Source organism: Orbicella faveolata, unplaced genomic scaffold (genome assembly GCF_042242905.1).
Source record: "Orbicella faveolata isolate gen_17 unplaced genomic scaffold, um_ofav_v1 contig_48, whole genome shotgun sequence".
Classification (NCBI taxonomy): domain Eukaryota; kingdom Metazoa; phylum Cnidaria; class Anthozoa; order Scleractinia; family Merulinidae; genus Orbicella; species Orbicella faveolata.
Window position 1 is genome coordinate 12137082 of NW_028301578.1, and position 18471 is coordinate 12155552.

Genomic DNA, 18471 nt, shown 5'->3' on the forward strand with positions numbered 1-18471 from the left:
AACTGTGGTGCTGCGTCGGTGGGGATTATAACAAGATAATTTGGTTTTATCAACTGGGCTGATAATGTGAATTGGCCAACGTAAAGAGATTTGAAAGCTTCGAATCTCTTTACGGTGGTCAATTCACATTATCAACCCAGTTGATAAAAGCAAATTACTTTAAAAGCGGCTATCTATTGTCGCCAAAGGAGCTTACAATCGCTTTAATTTTAAAATTCCCTCTGATATTACTCAAAAACGCAGTAACGTTTTAGCTCTTAGTAAACTGGAGACGATCCGTATATACCCGGTAAAGAGATTTTTAAACCATATTTCTCCTTGAAGAACCCAAAATGTTTCAGAAGTCGATTGAAATAGTTCACTATCTGAGAATCGCATTTTTGATTTCGGGAACCAGCTCATTTGGTTGGCTAGAAAAATCAACTTTTCCTGTCATGCTTTAATGGTAATAAACTTTCAGTAAGTGACTTTTTCAGCCGATGGGTCTGGAGGATTATTTTACTTGATCAAGATTTCATTCATTTCTCCTTAGTTCAACGGGTATAAGTATCTGGGGACTTGTTTCATAAAAAAAGTTCAATACTAAGAACTGGAAGACCAGGAAGTTAACAAGATATTTTTTATTTTGCCATCTCAGATGCGAGCCAGTATCACTGGGATTATCAGCTGTGGTCGAAATAAAAACCTTTTAATTGCTCAATTTATGAAATTGAAATTACACAAAAATATCTCCAGAAATCCGACGATGATAGAAAATTCAGTGGAAGAGTCAAGTTGCTAACCATAAAGACGTAAGTTTTAAACGATAAAATTCGTAGCTGGGAACTGAGATAAGAACATTTCTAATACCAAACCAAGGAGGAATTTCAAATGAGCATTTTTTTTTGGCCCTAGAATATCTCATTTATTTTATTTTGTCTTATCTTATTTTATTTAAATCGAAGACCTTTCAAACGCCATCTCTGTTTCAGTAGAGAGTTCCAAGCTGGTAGATCATGTAGTTAGTCTGAGTGGATGAAAACCTCAGGGGAAACACTTTGATATTGTACTAGTTTTTTTTTTTTTTTTTCAAACTAAAGGGTCTAAAACAGTGGAAGTACTATTTTTAAGGAGGCATCGATATTGAAAGTGAGATAGTGGTATTGATCGGTCCTTAAAGGCGCTACATCACGTTTTGGGCATCTTGAAAAGTTAGCTTAAAGTTTTCAAGTTCGTCGTTTGTAATCCGTATCAATCTTCTCCAACCTTAACCATCCTTGTTCCTTTATGGTATATTATTATCTCTTTGCAGTTTTTCTATCTAAGTAAAGTGCTATTTTCAGGTTTCCTTCAATTTAAAGATAAATTTGTACGAGGCCAAAAAAAACTCAAATTACTGTGACTGAGCTCCTTAATGGCTACTGTTAACTCGATCCATTGATTCTAAAATAACTGATGAACCAGACTGGCTTTTGATTTTAAATCCCCGTTTATTTTTGAGACTTGGCTCCTACTACAGTTTTTGTGTCGAGTACATTATTCAGTTGTTTTTTCAGATTAAATGCACTGTCTAAGCGGAATCTTGATTCCTGTGAACGGGACTGTGAAGGAAGCTGTCTCGGTACAAACCAGTCCATCAGCGCAGCCACACTTGTGCAAGTGCTGTAGAAAAATGCAACAATCGTGTAAATAAATCAGTGTGTTTAGAACATAACATAGGAAAGGGAAAGCTACTCTTGACCGAGGCCCGGTGTCATATGTGGGTTGCGTTTGTTGTTGGTTCTCGCCTTGCTCCGAGGGTTTTTCTTTGGGTTCTCCGGCTTTCCTCCTTCCACAAAAACCAACATCTCCAAATTCCAATTTGACTAGAATAGAGGCCCACATGAGAACCACCTAAGGCTGATGCGGCTTCCTCTCTAAGTACAGTAATTTGTTTCTTTTTAAGGCATTTACCTATACAGTTACCAAGGCTGTTACTAACATTGCACAAATTAATATAAATCAAAGGCTGTTACCAACACCAAGGCTGTTATGTGCTAATATATTCCACCAACATTACATCAGGACTGTCACTAACATCACACCAAGGCTTCTACTAACCGTTAAATAGCACGTGAAGTACTTCGGAAGTTTGGGAGCACACCGTTTGTTCAGAAGACAGCATTGGTTCTCTCCACAGTCAGTATCGTGGGCACATCTCTATTTTTAAAAAAAAGTACGAAGAAGAAGGCAACATGGGCATAGACGATTTGAGGTAATTATGAAGAAAAGAGGATATGATATACTGTAGATTAAAATTTTTAAGTCAATAATTGATAGATGGAAACCCGAAGTTTTTCTAGGGTGCATGATTTTTAGCCTCAACTAGCTTTTCCTCGTATTCTTCTTCTTCAACTTTCAGCCAATTTAATCAAAATTTAACCATATTCTTCCCTTCAAATGCGTTACAACACTGTAAAGATCTTAATATCAACTCAAGTTTTTCCGCAGTTCGTTCCTTCTTCATCGCTACTTTTTATTACGTTACAAGTGTTCCAAGAACCTGGTGGTTGTTACGTAACGTTGTGGCTTTGTGGCTTAATCTGAAGAAAAACAGTCGCAATAGTTAGATGAAGCCCGTAAAAATTCAGGCTTAAACTAGATTCGAACCGAATCCTACGATCTCCTTATTTGGCTAGGGCTGAACAATTCCTACCTTGAAGAGACCATTAAACAGAAAGCGTTTTCTCCTCGTCATAGGAGAATCAGCGGCCTGTTGTTCATCATGGTCAACTGTTTCTACCTCGATCTCCATTCCCTCAGGCATGCACTGTTTAACGGTGACCTCAGATTGCTGGATGATCAGTTTCTTGGTCAGTACACAGGACAAGCCAGCTTGACAACTACAGTCCGGACTTCCATCCTACGAGAAACACGTGACTAGAATGTAAAGTTTTGCCTAGCGATTTAGAAGAGGCTGGATGGTCGTGCATTATAGGCCCAGACAACTTAGACAACTTCGATGACTGAAAAACGCATAATGACATTGTACGTAGCTATACATGTACTGCACACATCATACGTTGCAAAGTGATAGCAAAGTTGTGTTGCCATCCTTGAATTATCGGCTTTTGTTGACGTGGTTCTACGTGTAGAGCCGTTTGCGGGTGAAGGCACTTTTCCCACCCGTGGAGTCAATGATAGGCTCGATTTCCGTCGCTCTCGGTCTACGTTCCTCTCCGAGAAGAGATCTGGGAGAAGCGCGCGCTTCTTTCCCGAACAGCGGTTATTAATCGAACCTAATTTAATGAACGAACATTAATTTCTCATATGCATGTAACATAAATGAATTTTCAAGGAGGTGAGAGAAGAGAAATATCACTTGTCTTTCTTAGCCATAGAAGTTAGAAAATTACTGTGGTTAACTCACCTGTCTGTTGCAAGCTGCCAGTTCGGGAAGATTTGAACATCCCTAGGAATAACAAAAATTTAATGTCACAATGAGGACATGAGAGAATTACGCAAATGAAAAGATTATAAAAAACCCTCCTCCTAGGCAAAATCAATTTCACGAACCTATAGCGAAACAACCATAAAACTGATAATCACTTTAACATGAATTATTCAATCATCGCTTTTAATTCCATCTATAACTTCCAAAAGAAGAAGAACAATCAAAATTAATTGGTAAATTTGGACAAAGACGTAATTTTCGTAGCATGAAGAAAGAAAAATGTATTGTTTCTCTTTCTTGTTGGTAACACCGCTGAAAACAAAAGATTTCGTCGAAGGATAAAATACTTTTAATACATATGAAAACCATGAAATCATTGCAATAATTTCAAAGAAACTCACCAAAGCAAGTGTAACGCAAAGACTCAGAAAAATTAAAATCTTCATAGCTTAGACCCTGGAAACGGTGAGTGTCTGTTACAGTTTTGAGTTGACGCCTTTCAGGGCAGTGGTTTTTTATAGTTTTACGATTTGATTGCAATTGGCAGTTTTAACGGTCTATTACAAGAACCATAAAATAGCGAAAGAACCTTTAAACAATAAGTTCAAACGAAAAATGTTTTTTTGTAATAAATAAGGTTTGTTCAACTGTTTTTTAACTGCAGTCTGAGTACTAAGGGTTAAGAGTCATGTTCCTATTCATTGTAACGTATGTGGGTTGTTACAGAAACAAGAGGAGTCATGGCTATATCGATTGAATCTTTCACTAGTAACAATAATCTAGACAGGTGGGTGTGTATAAGCTGATGTTTACTCGACAATGTTAACACATCGAAACCAAAACTGTCGTTGGTTAAGCAATAATCTGTCTGTCTACAGTCCACTGACTGTTACTGCTGATTTTTGAGCACATCAAATATATATCTTTTTATTGTTTCTATTTTCATGACATCTATCAAAGGGCCTAGACAGTTGCCCTAAACTTATCTACAGACGAGGCCAAAATACACCTTTTGTTTCTTTTCTTTAGGCAAAGCTGATCCGCTCTGCATTCCTTTACCTTCTTCACCTTTAAAAATAAATTGGCAATGCTAAAATATGTTTCATTCTGTTTGTAATTAGCTACTTTCTGACGTTCTCCCGGAGTTCTTATATGAAGAGCAATCGAGACTGCTTTTTTCTGGAAACGGAGAAACAGTTTACAATGCGAAGATCAGGGGCCATGTTGATTGGACGAGGATACATTCTTGTGAAAAACAAACCCTATTGTCACACCGTTGTATCTACGAAAATTCCCTACAGCCAAATACAATTTGAATAATTAAAAAACTTACTCAACCTTACAAGTGGTTATAAAACGAATTCTTTTTCTCCGGAATAGACATGGCACAATCATGAAGCAGACTTACCACTCATGATGCAGACTTACCACTCACAAATACTCTTAACTCAAGACAAAGGAGAGAAAAGCCTATTACAAAACTTTAAAAAAAAAAAGAACATTAAGTATCTAACTACGGTGGCTGGGCCACTATGCTCAAAACAGCTGCTTACACAGTACACGATTACGTGTGTTGTCATAAGATCATCGAGCACAAGTCTCTATGTGTTCACCTGCGTAGAGGGTGTAACCTTTAACCAAGCAACCTCTGATACACTGGAGGGCGTGCAAACCTTTTAACTTTCGTTGTTTGTTGCCCCACTATGTTTGCTTTAGTGTGATGCAAACGCGATCATCGGTGCATATGAATGTATCGTTTTATGAAAGGCAAGAGCAATTCTCCAGAGATGATACCAGATACTAAACAAGAAATTAGAGATTAACACAAGATCTGTTAACGGCCAACAGATGTTAAACTGAGGTATGTTATCTTGTGGATATTGTGTGTGTCTGTGTGGGCAATCACGGGTGTGTTTGCTAACTCTAAGTCAAATGGCCTTTGCAAATAGAGAATCTTTCCCCACTCTTTGTGTTAATATCAATAGATATATTTTTTCCTAAAGTTATAATTATGCATCTTTGTCTTCTTGCAACATGGTTTTAAAAATGATAGCTGCTTTACCCGCAAAGTATATGAATGTTTTTCTTTAGATACTGATGAAATTAAGTCACACCCTGTTAATTTTAATTCCAAACAGAATCTTAACTGATGTGGTAAACTGAATAGCATCAAGCTTTCAATTCACACTCTGATTAAATGAAACAGGAAGATCTTCATGTCTTAAACTTTGAAGATAATCTTCTGGGCCCAATACAGCGAAGGGATTTTAACTTTTAATCACAAAAATGACTGTGAAAACTGAGTTCCTCAAAGGTTATAACGAGAAGGAAACTATTGCATTCTTTGTTGCAGACCATGTTTGAATTAGTTATTGTTTTCTTGAATTAGTAAATACTAAAAATGCGAGACACCACTTCACCACGTTCCCAAACAACGAAAAGGGAGTTGAAAATACGACGCGCAACGCAGGTTTTTTGAAGAAATTGGAAGTGGGTGAATATGGCATTTCGATGACCCTTGTTTTCTAATGTTTAGCACCAAACAGTTGAGCAAACGTGATTTTGTACTAATGACGTTTTTTGTTTGGACATGATATTTGGAAATACTCCGGCATTTTTTTAGGTCGTTCTGTAGTAGAGCGCTATGTTGAAATTTCGACAGAACTACAAAAAAAAAGCATAAAAGCTGCTAAGTAGGCTCCAAATCTCACTTTGGTCGGACCATGAGAATCCTTTTATTTACTGCCATCAAGTAAAACGATGAAATTCTTTATTTTTTTTAGTCTCTGCGTTGCTCTTGGTTTGGTAAGTTTCAAGGATACTAACCAATTTTTCAAGGTTTGCTTCAGTCCCAATGTAGTTTACTTGAAGACTGAGAAGAAATAAAGCCCAGCACTTAGTCAGTGTTCTCTTGTACAGTAATCATATTCTCGCTGTTCTTCGTCAGGGATGTTCAAATCTTCCCGAACTGGCAGTTTGCAACGAAAAGGTGAGTTAAAAATGTCTTCGAAGTAAGCCTCTTCCTGTTGGATAATAGGACCGCTCGCAAAACTGCCACGTCATAACAATGATGACAAACGCTAAAAGCGCAGACCCTTCTGAGTGGTAACGGCCTCGGTACGTTATCGCTGCTTGCGACTGGGATCTAATCAATGCTACTATTTGCAGTCCATCTTTATCTTGCTCAATTGGAACCATCTTTGTTTAATTTCGGATTAATATTACTTCCTAGCAGCTTTACTATTTTACTTAACTATCATTTTTATGGGAAGAAAATTTGACCATCAGAAGAGAGATTTTGAAGTTTAAATCTGCCTTCGTCGGCTTTACGCAAAGACTGTAACCTTTTTCAAACACCAGGAAGAATTCGATTTCTGTCACGAACTTAATTTCTCTTTATAGGGAGAAGATTGTAGCTGTCAAGCTGGCCTGTCCTGTGTGTTGACTAAGAAGGTGATCGAGCAGGGAACTTTGAACCACGTTAAGCAGTGCATACCACAAGGAACCGAGATTGAGGTGGAAACAGTCGATCTTGATAACCAAATCGCTGACGAACCAATGAGAATAAAACGATTTCTGTTCTTTAACGTAAGTATTCAATGTTCACCGACTTCATATTATTGTAAATAACCTTAGCTTCTCTGACTTCGAAGTATTGTGTAATCAACAGTCAAAATCTTGGGTAAGACACTTCACCATTAGTGCCTCTCTCCCCTAGATGTATAAATCGGTATTAGCAAATTTAATGCGGGGGAGGGGGGGGGGGGGGGGGTAACCCTGCGATGGGCCAGCCGCCTTATCCAGGGAGGAGTAAAAATATTGCTAATAGCTTAAAGAACAGAAGGCAATATTACTATAACTTTGGCACCTATGGAACACTGATAGTAAAGGGGGCTATAAAGAGGCAAGATATTCCGATTTAGTAACGACGTCTTGTTGTTTTATAAAACAGAGATGTCTTACTGAAGACGACTGCAGTTATAACAGATGCTGTGCGTTTAACAAGCGCTGTGTCCCCAAACTCAAAAAATACTTCACGTGCTATTTAACGGTAAGTAGCATCCACCATGTAATGTTAGTCACAGCCTTGGATTCATGTTTTAACCGTCAGTGTTACCTCATGAGTAACGGATCGAGTGGTCCGGGTTCGTGCCCTAGCCAGGGTCACTGTGTTGTGTTCTTAGGGGAAGACACTTTACTCTCACAGCTAGTGCCTCTCTCCACCCAAGTGTATAAATGGGAAAAGATGAATTTAATGCTGGAGGTAACCCTGCGATGGTCTAGCACCCTATCCGGAGGGAACTAGAAATACTGCCAGTCGCTTCGTGCTACAGGAAACGTAGATAAGCGCGCGTCTGGTGGACCACTTGGCTCTTATGAAGACTGAACCCTTTAAACTTTTGTTGTCACGTTATTTTTAACTTTCTTGTAGTAACGCCAACTGAAAGCGTCTCTGAATGAGACATGTGGTACATGTGTGTTATTGATCTCAGCCTTGCGTTTTTGTGGTCTAGTACTGGAAATAACGCATAACTTTTTTTCTCTAAAGGACCTGCACAAGTGCGGCTGCGCCGATGGGCTTGTGTGTAAGGAGACGGCGTCTATGACTCTTCCGATCACAGGAACGAGGCTTTCTCTCAAACAGTGCATGGACGCTTGACAGAGGAGCCTATTATGTTTTAAGTAGCATCATAAAGCAAATCATATATATGAAAATAAACTGAACTTGCTATATCCGAAAACAAGCCTGGCTCATTGTATTCTACAATTCAATTTACAAATTTTCGCAACACTGCCATTAAAGCATAAAAGGGCATCCATGATCTAAACCTCCCTTAGCCCCGTAAAAATAATCGTAAAAACACATGTTTAAAGACGTTCTGTCATGGTATTTTGAGTTAGTTTGGCCGCGTATAAAATTACCTTTAACTTGAAAGAAAACCTGAAAATGATAGTTAACTGAGACAGAAACACACCGAAAGGATCATAAAAAACGATAAAGGATCAAGGATGGAGAAGATTGACACGGATTACAAACGACAAGCTTGAAAAATTTAGGCTAAACTTTTCAAGATGCGCAAACCGTGACGTAAGGTGGCTGGCAACAGTTCTGGTACTTTCCAACAGTTACACCGAGACTGCTCGATAGCCTCGCTCCTTACGGCTGCGGTGCAGGTGATTTTCCGTGTGTTCTCGAGCTATCGGTATTAGCTCTCGATCGAGTAGATTCGGGAGGGGGTGGGAACAAAAGGAGTAAAATACCCCTCCCCCGTTCCTCCTCTTTCAGCCCCGCTCCTACTTCCGACGACGCCTTTTCGTCTCTCCCCAAGTCTCTTCCAAGTTTGAATTCAAGATGGCGCTAGCTTGATCAAAATGTGCTCGCTCGCCAAAATACGCCTGCGATCTGGGGCCCGTTTCTTGAAAGCCTCGGAAACTTTTCGGGCTCTCAAAGCCATTCTTAATTCATCTCTGTCTTAAAACAGTGAGGTGTATACGCCTGAAACTTCATGTATGAAGGAAACCTTTGTTCATGTTAAGAATGTGCGAATAAAACAGCTCTGAAATCAAAAGGTTTGAGACTTTGTTACGGCTTTCCGGGTGCGGAAACATCTCGGGACTTTCGAGAAACGGGCCGCCCTGAACCGCTTGAGAATCAGGCTGCAGGCTACCCCACTCTCTATTAAAAGCGACATTACAATGTAAGTATCACACAAATGCACAATAGCTGGTGAACAAATTTTGGTCATCCTCATAGCGTATAAGGTTTCCATAGCAACAGTATAGCCTGTTAAAAGCAACCTTAATTTTAGAGTTAACTCTAAAACGACTCGCGGTGCATGGTCAATACCAGGGCAGCGGCTAGTAACAGGCGAGCCGGGGCACTTGACTAGCTCGGTGAAAATTTTGAATTTAATTATTTAACGTTCCCAAAGAAGCTCGTGTGTTCTAATTGCCTCGGTAAGAATTGGTCGACCGGTCGCTGTTTAGTTACTTGTAACAGCCAATCACAGTCACCGAAAGGATCTTTGCAGTTCTACTGTCATACGTATGGATTCTGTGGACTCAAAACAAAAGGTCAGTGGTGCTAAAAAAACATAGATCTGATGCTGACACAGATGATGATTTCAATACCTGATTCTTACTGGATTAACATTTGCTTGAAGGCAAATCGGCTTTCTGTGTACTACGACGGCTGAAGCAACTTGGAATAGATTTGTCGACATTCTTGTTGGTATTGTTTGCAATGTTAATTCTTTGTCCAAACAACAATAACAGCGAAATTATATTTCACACAAGATACTGTAGTTTCGGTTATTTGAAACAAGAGCTGCATTTGTACAGCTTACAGAGCTGCGTTATTAGTTTTAAAAAACGTAATCTTGCAGTGAAATTGATCATGAAATTTTAAAGAAATGATTTGAATTCGCAATGCCTGTCGGCTGATTTATTTTTTCCTGTCTCCAGTCCCCCCTCTATGCTGAACGAAAAACGGGTTTAAATAACAAACTCCTACATTGCTGAATGATAACGTCTTTAAAACACGCTTGCTAAGATACTTACTCGTGTAAACATTCCATCCGTAAACAAACAGGCAAAATCAAATTAAAAAAATGCAAAATATTAAATATAGAATTTTGTTTCAAGTTTAAAAGAAAAAGTGAGCAACCCATAGTTATAAAATGATAAAATTAATGTTACAATATCGAAAAATGAAAACGTTCTTAGTAGAAGTTTTTAATGCATCAAGAAGTTGCCTTCTGACAAAACAAAAATACATCGTTCTGTTGGACGAAGAGGATAATAGATCATGCATAAAAATGTTATTAGTATTCAATGACATTACGACGAAACCCGATAGAAAATCGAGCAATTTCAGTTTTTAGTGGACAAAAATCTGGTGCCAGAATAATTTTAAGTATTTTAGAGTCCTTTTTACATTTTCTTAAAGCTTAAGATATAAATAGTTGCCTGAAATAACACCGAAAACAATTTCCCTTGGGAACGAGAGAAAATAAATTTTAAAGTCCTGCAAACACAGGTAAAATTTCATCATCAGTTTCATTTCATCAGTACTTTCAAGTGATTCATGCGAAGTTCAACATTTGTTTTCGACGTTCGGTGTTGCTACAAATGATTTTTTTTTTGAGAAGATATTTAAAACAGTCGTAGTGAAGTTTGCAATACGATTTAAATAATCTTGGTACAAAGTTTTTGTCTACTTGTTACTCGAACTTCCGGTGAATTCCGTCTTAAAGAAATACGCTTGTGTGCCTGAAGTAGGACTGGCAAAAGGAATAAGCAAGGTTTTTTGAGTCGCAAAGATTGTTAAGACCATAGATTCATAACTTTTGCAAGGGGGTTTACCAAAAGGTTATACATGTGGTAGGTTGCAAATATCGCTCATGATAATAGTTTCTGTTGGAGATGTTTGCTTTGCTGACGGCCGTTTAGCCTTGTATTAAACAGTTGAACTAACTTTATTTTAGAGCAATAGCTTTCGTTTGAACATTTTATTTGAAGCTCTTGCGATATTCTGTTGTCGACGTCATATTTCGTAAAAGCTGTCCATCAATTTTAGTTCCACACTATAAACACAGCTTCAAAGTCTTAGTTTCTTAACTTTTCAAGAGTTTTCATCAAAGAAGTTTGAGTTCTTTCATTTGTCAAAGACAGAAGTCATGAAGATCTTTGTTGTTTTGAGTCTTTGCATTACTGTTGCTTCGGCGGTGAGTCTGATTAAATTTGTCTATTCCATTTTACCTGTCAGGTCATTTTATGAAGAAGGTTGTTTCAAACAAACCTCTCAAAACCTTGAGTTAACTTTGGTTATCTTCATTTGTGGTCAGTTACACTAGAAGAACCGAAAAATTAAAAGCGAACACTGTTATAGACTGAAGCTATATCGAAATGTTACACTTTCGATATGAAAAAAGTATATACAGTTTATTTTTCTTGGTGCAACACGCACTAACGGAGAACTGTCTTCTTATCAAATAAAACCTCAAAAGTATGAAACTGTGGCTGCTGTAAAACACTAAAGATAGATATAAAGTTATAAAAGTAAAGAAAAAGGTGAAGATGTGGGTTAATTTCAATCAATTTGCAATGTAATGATAACATTTTTGTTACCTTAACAGGGTTGTGAAAATCTCGCCAAGCGTGAAGCTTGTAACAGACCGGTGAGTTATAAGATTTTCAAGTTGATTCTAAAGAAAATCCTGAGATTAATGTTAAGATGTAGAGTTCCCAATATCTCTCAATTTGTTATTATTTTCTTTTCCTCTCATCTCTCAACGCCCTTCGCATAAATTGTGATTTAAGCAACACCGAACAATTCCAGGGCAATGACTAGGAAACCTTTACCTTCAAGAGCCTCCTTCAATATCGTATTAAAAACATTTCTTTAATCCCATGACGGAGGTTAACAACAATACACCTTCCTCTGTTTATAAGTAATATGATTACAAAATGTTACCCAAATTTTTCTACCAGTCGTTTGTAAACTCAGTGCCGTAAAGCAGAAAGAGTTTCATTATACTAATCGGATCTGGCAACTTGCGACTTTATCTCGCTATCTATACGTTTGTTTTAGTTTGATTGACGTTTCACGTGTTTGTGTTCATAGGAAGGAGATTGTAGCTGCCAGGCTGGCCTGTCCTGTGTGTTGACGAAAAAAATGATCTTGGATGGAAACGCTATCCCTGTGAAACAGTGCATGCCAGAAGGAATGGAAATTAACGTAGAAACAGTGGACTTTGATAACGAGGAACAGACCAGCTCCTCTTTCAGAGCCAAACGATTTCTTGGAATCTTTACGGTAAATCAACACCCCGATCCCCTCTACTCCCCACCCAGAGGGGGAAAGGGGAGTTCCCGAAACAGGCTTAGCCATTCTGGGGGGCCTCCCTTGACCGGGGGAAATACGATCGACAACAAAACCGAAACTTTCCTGAATGAAAAAAAAAAGTTAAAATCATTTCACGAAAAGGCAAAGCTATATAAATAACTTGAGGAATTGCGCACATAAAATATTCGAACTGGATAGGGGACCTGCATGAAAGCCAGATAAGGCTGACGTGGCTTCCTCTCTAGATATTCTAATTTACTTTGTTTATTTTATTCATCTTGCGGGTGAAGAGAAAATCGAAACACAAATTCGAAATAATACATGCCAGAGAGACTCGATCCTCTGTGACATCGACTGTGCAGCAAAAGTTGCGCAAAGACCAAACTTTGTTTAAAAAGTAGCTTTTGTTTTCACATTTTGTTGTTGTTTGATAAACCAGAGATGTTCTTCCGAAGACGACTGCGCTGCAAACTTCTGCTGTCCGATCCTACTTCACCGGTGTCTTCCAAAAATCCTGGAAAACGGCGCTTGCAACTTTAATGTAAGTACAAGTTTTCGCACAACGTTGGCCAGCTGCAACTACTCTGGTGTAACTTAAGTGAACAGTTCGTGAAAACCATGGTATACCCTGTGGCACTACTTAATGACATCCTAGGGGTAATCGCCGGCGGAGTCTTCGAGTGATGTCAATAACAATTCCGATCGATGGTTGCCACAGTCATCCGTTGTAAAAATTCCCTACCTTTTCCCGCCTGGCTTTGTTTCACCGATAAAAATCCAATTTCCCTGACCAAATAATTACACTAAATATCATGGTAGAGGCTTCCAGCCTTCCTTATATCCATACTTTCCCACCATTTATATAACACTGATATGTTTTGAACAATTTCAAATTCGTGGGGAACACAGTGATCTGAAATGTTTCTTCCAACTTTTACTGTAATAATTTCAATTTTCCCTGACGTTTCTTCAAAATCTCGATTTTCCCTGACTCAAGATAAAATTCCCTGACTTTTCTCTTGATCAGGTCCTCAATGAAATGTTGGAATCACCCGTTGTAACATGTTAACTCATGATAAATGGTGTCAAATGTTCTTGAAGTGTTCCGCTGTTTCTTTTACTCTAGAACCTTCATAAGTGCGGGTGCATGGACGGGCTGGTGTGCCAAAAGACAACAGACATTGCCATATTGCCAGGCATTAATTTCCCTCTTGAACAGTGCGTCAAGATGTGAATGTGGCTGAAAGTTGTACATGTAGATAGAGCAGTAGTTAGATTGAAGAAGACAAACCACTGTAACAAGTCAAAGACAAAATAAAACGAGGTTTTGGAGAGCCCAAAATAAGGCTGGCTGGCGTATTCATAGAGACGGTTCTCAAATGGACAAGCGGGCAATAAGGGGTTTGGTGGACTTTACTAGAAGATATTTATGAGATTTTATTTCTCTTCTTTTCGTGACCGCATGGTTATACCAAAAGTCAGAAATGTTTAGCGTGGGGATACGCTTCACTGAGATCACGGCCGAACCCTTCTGTTTCTCGTTCCAGTTCTAATTTAAATACAAAGAGAAACTGCATGTTGTGCTAGTTGGAGACACTGTAAATAATTATGCAAGTATTTCAAATAGAGTATAATCTATTAAGAACCCCAACTGGTGGGAGGTTAAGCAGTTGGTAATTTACAGAACACGGTCGAAGAGTTGAACTCGGGATTGCCGAGAACAAATTAGATGTGAGCGGTAGGGTGGAACCAGGGAGGGTTGAACCAGGGACTTCCAGATTTCAAATCCAACGTCCTAAACCACTCGGCCACACCACCTCCACTAAACATGGAATTTTGTTTTTGTTTTTCTTTGTTTTTGTTTTTTATTTGTTGCACACACTGGTTCCAATACTTACACGGCTACTTACACTACTTGCAAGGCCAATACATATACTTACATTACTTATAATACTTTTTATTCAATGTGATTAATTCCGTCACTTACAATACTAAGGCTAAGGTAAATAACTACATACAATACAATACGATCACTTACGCCGAGTACTAACAATACTGATGCTTACACTATACAGTACAGTACGATAACTCATGTTACATACAATACCAATTAACACTACTTACACTGCAATACGATTACCAACGCCACCCAGTCACGATATAATTCGATTACTTTTGCTACTTAAAACCTTTACACTTATGTCCAGGATTGAACGCAAAGTAGTGTTTAATTAGTACTTTATATTTGGCAGGGTTATTTGACATTTTCATATTACTTCATATTTGACAGAATTGTGTGTTTTGGTGACTTTTTATCAATGAGGACACTTTGTGATGCTTACCATGAGGAATGTGAATCTCATTAGCGTTCAACCCTGGACATATCCGCAAATGTCTGATGTCTTTCCCGTTGGACGAAAAGAAAGCTAGTAAATTAAAATGTTACATGCTTTCGGCTTCGTTCTGGCTTTCGAAGTTAAAGTTGCTTAGCATATTGCAAAAACCCATAGCTAACAAGAAAGTAACTTTTAGTGCAGAGTGCACTGTTGGGATGGGTTGGGGGTTGACATCACTATGGCACTATGGCAATAAAGTGTAAACTTTAATGTTGGTATAATTAATTAATTTCAATTAATTAATTAGGCTTGCAGGAAGGGGGGTAGATGGGGTAGGTACTTGTGAGCACTACATAAAATGGGTGGTACATGTACCTACGTTACTTCTCTGTTCACTTCAAAAAGCTGTATGTTTGTTTCAGAAAGCCCCTTGCTCTCCTTGTGGTACTTTTCTCTTTTGAACAAAACCAATATTTACCCTAAACGCATGCGCAGATTAATAAGCGTTAGTGTCAACTACTTATCAGGTGAGTGATACATTTCATACAAGATCACACACTAACGTTGAGCGCTTTTCCTTGTGGTAGAACCCTAATAAGTCATACGCATGCGTTCTAGCATCGTTTGCACGATACAAGAATGCTACTTCAACTGGATGTCTTTGGAATTACGCCTAACTTGGTTCAAGAAATTTCATCAGTTGTTTCCAAACTACACTAGCGCGTTTATTTCATCCTTTTTAAATTGTCTCCATCAAAGAGACCAAAAATGTTCATACCCACAGCCGAAACTCTCCCGAGTAAGTGGCATTAAAACTTGTCTCTGAGGGAACTCGTTCACCGATGAAGGATATAATCTCGGTAAAGTAGCCCTGTTTACTTTCAATACCTCTCGTTGAAACACTTCTCAGTTGTGTTAATCGATATCAGTGTGTATTTTAAATATAAGTGGTTTTATTGTTAACGCCAAAGGTGGCAACAGAATGTGCTGTTCTGGATCCGTGACAATTTGATAATTAGATTAGTTCTTGTTTATCGGTCAAAAGAAAATTTGCGCGTGTTTTAAATAAAGCAAATCGTTCCTCTTCCATTTCTTCATCCGACATTCAACTTTCTCCCATTTATCTCCAGCTGTGAAAAGAATACACTGAAACACATCTTCCGTGTGTTTTCGAGAAAACAAGAGTTTCAGGTTACAAACCTTTGCGAGGAAAACAAAAGTATCAGGTTTCAAACGTTTTCGATTTTTAAAAGGCCCACTTTCAGCCAGAATGCACCGCGCGCGCCTTGATAGATTTTTTCGTAGTTGAAAATGGCGGATTTCGTCGTCGTGTCTATTGATGCTTGGAAACCCATTGCTATCGGCGTGATCACGCAATTGTTATATCATTTTTCCAAACATATAAGTGGTATATTTATCTGTAGAAAATTTTATAGTGTTTTTTTGTAGTCGTTCATCGTTTCATGATATATTTTGGAGAATTACTTCGGACATGTCTTGAGTGGTTGTATTGAAGATGGCGGAACCTGCTCGTCGAGGAGCCGGTCGTCCACGTTTGCCTGGCTCTGTCAAATATATTCGGCCCAGGGAAAGTGTTTTCACTCTCTGGAGAAAAAGAAAGGGTAATAGTGGCTTCGACGACTCAACTGACAGCGAGTTTGCCGAGTATCTGCTTCATAGAAGCATAGTTAGTAGAGAGGACTGGTTATGAAACCCGGCAAACGTCAAAGGGCCGCCCTTTTGTTTCTCGTTAGAGGTTGAATTGCACCATCACGTGACATTGACCGTGCACACTCCAAAACAATATGGCGGACACGAACGATTTGTTTTTCATTGGAGACGATTTTGACGCTATTTTAGATATTTTGGAAGAAGAAGAAGAGCTTGATAAACAGTTTAGAGAAGCTACTGATGAAGTAAGTATTAGATTCTTTCTTAGCCATCCAGAATTTAGCGAAAAGCGCTGTGCTTTGACGTTCATCTTCTTTCAGCTCGATCGACTATCATCTGGTATCATCGGTGCTGTTTTTTTTGTAGTGACTCGTATCATTACTAAATCGTTATACTATGTATCGTACTGTACTCACGATGTAATTATAAAGTTACTTTTGTTTACAACAGGTTCAACTCGAAAGCGTTGTGTGTGAATTGTGCCACAAGAAATGCAAAAGCAAGAGCGGACTGAAACGAAACAAGACAGTTAAACACAAAGATACGAGAGAAGATTTTGAGAAAGGAGGACAAGAGAGCTATGTAACTTTTGTAGCCTACTCAAGAAAGTTTTTTTTAATAATTTTATTTTTTAATAAAAAGCTAAACACAAAATTGCTGACAACAAAATCTATCCAAAATCAATCAGAGACGAGCTAAGATCCTACACCTACAACAACGGTCTACAAGACATAGCAGCTGGATTCTGTGACATTGAAGACCTATATAAACGCTTGATAAAGTCTGGAAATGCTGAAAGATTTTATTCTTGCTTCTACTCAACCATAGCTCTGAATGCAGTTAAGCATTTTGAGGGATTATCAAGGAACGCTGCTACACTACCGTCTACCAAGGTTGCTGATTGTATGTTAGTACACAGCAAGGAGAAAATTGAAAGCATTTATACTTGTGCCCCATTAACTAAACTTTCAAATGAAGAAAAAGTTGGACTACGGTATATTGGAGGTTATGTGCTTCATAAACTTCATACCAAGCGTGCTAGTAAATCATCAGAAAGTGAGCAGGCAATCTCCATCCTTAAGGCTGGCAAATTAGAAGACCAGAATGCCATTGAATGCCAGAAGTTAACTTCATCCTTAAATCGTGGTGGTTTGTGGGCAATATCAAAAAATGCTCACTGGCAATCAATTTTTCAGAGAACTGAACATTATTTCAGGGATGCCACTTCGAAGACTAATGTGCAAAATATTGCTTTTGCTAGTATTATATCAAGATCTGTTCATGATGCTGAAGTTGTCTCAGCATACAATTCAATGTTATCCAATTCTGAACTGAAAATCAACAGTAATGGTGCCAAAGATGTTTTGCACAACATCATACAATTGTATGTCAAAGTACGTTCCTTTTCTTTTGCGAAAGATATTATCCAGAAACATAAGATTAGATTGAAACAAATGAAATCAAAGGCAGTTCGTAAGGATATAAGCAGAGCCTCCCATGAGTATGACTAACAAAGGCAAAGCTAAATTCTGAAAATCAATTTATTTATTGTGACACCTGGACCAAATCACATCCATATTTGTATATTTATAATAACTCGCTGTTGCATTTGATGTTATGCATCAGTCAATTCCAGCAGTGCCCATCCCTCCCCCCGGGCTAACCCCCGGGCATTAGCAATTTTTTTTAAAAAATGGGCAAATTCCTCGGGGTGGGGACACATAAGCTGTCTAAATGCCCCGGGGTGAGGACGAAGAAAGAGGGCAAATGCCCCGCCCCCGGGATCGTCGCCTTCCAACACCTCCGCAGTTTTTGAATAGTTGGGATTGCGGCGGACGTGCCCCCAGCCGCGAGCGATGATAGACGCCTGTATTCGCAGGCTACTTTTTCTGTGAAGAATCAAAACATTTTAAATGATGATGCATTACATTTTAAGTTCGCAGGATCTGAATTCTAAATTCGCAAACCTTAAGTATTTTAACTCCACTTTCACGAATTTAAAAACTGCTAGGCTAGTTTTGAATTACGAAATGCGAAATAGTCGTGTTCACGTCAATGATTGTTTTGTGATAAACAAAACATAGTTCACCTTATCGCTTACATTTCTATGACTGTAATGAAGAAATATCTAAAATTGAGAAAACATACCTTTAAAAACATCTGCAAGTTTCTCTAGTCCCTGACGGACAAGCCATTGTTCGCAA

General features: G+C 38.5%; 3 protein-coding genes and 1 pseudogene across 3 annotated transcripts; 3 read left to right on the forward strand and 1 right to left on the reverse strand.

Moving 5' to 3' along the window:
* Window positions 1-1449: 1449 nt before the first annotated feature.
* Window positions 1450-3915, reverse strand: LOC110039677 (uncharacterized). Its single transcript, XM_020744814.2, has 5 exons — window positions 3814-3915; window positions 3389-3430; window positions 2675-2881; window positions 2080-2178; window positions 1450-1641 (listed from the first exon to the last, which is right to left on the reverse strand). Exons 1-5 carry the CDS (start codon window positions 3856-3858, stop codon window positions 1537-1539), a joined length of 498 nt encoding a protein of 165 aa, XP_020600473.1. The 5' UTR covers window positions 3859-3915; the 3' UTR covers window positions 1450-1536.
* A 2170-nt stretch (window positions 3916-6085) lies between these two features.
* Window positions 6086-9486, forward strand: LOC149096564 (uncharacterized). The gene is made up of 5 exons (XM_089281228.1): window positions 6086-6217; window positions 6360-6401; window positions 6815-7000; window positions 7365-7463; window positions 7962-9486. The coding sequence occupies exons 1-5, from the start codon at window positions 6173-6175 to the stop codon at window positions 8070-8072; spliced, it is 483 nt and encodes a 160-aa protein (XP_089137354.1). The 5' UTR covers window positions 6086-6172; the 3' UTR covers window positions 8073-9486.
* A 1539-nt stretch (window positions 9487-11025) lies between these two features.
* LOC110039737 (uncharacterized) lies at window positions 11026-13605 on the forward strand. Its single transcript, XM_089281625.1, has 5 exons — window positions 11026-11139; window positions 11551-11592; window positions 12039-12230; window positions 12700-12801; window positions 13387-13605. Exons 1-5 carry the CDS (start codon window positions 11092-11094, stop codon window positions 13492-13494), a joined length of 492 nt encoding a protein of 163 aa, XP_089137751.1. The 5' UTR covers window positions 11026-11091; the 3' UTR covers window positions 13495-13605.
* A 2789-nt stretch (window positions 13606-16394) lies between these two features.
* On the forward strand, window positions 16395-17793 carry LOC110039636 (uncharacterized; annotated as a pseudogene).
* Window positions 17794-18471: the final 678 nt, after the last annotated feature.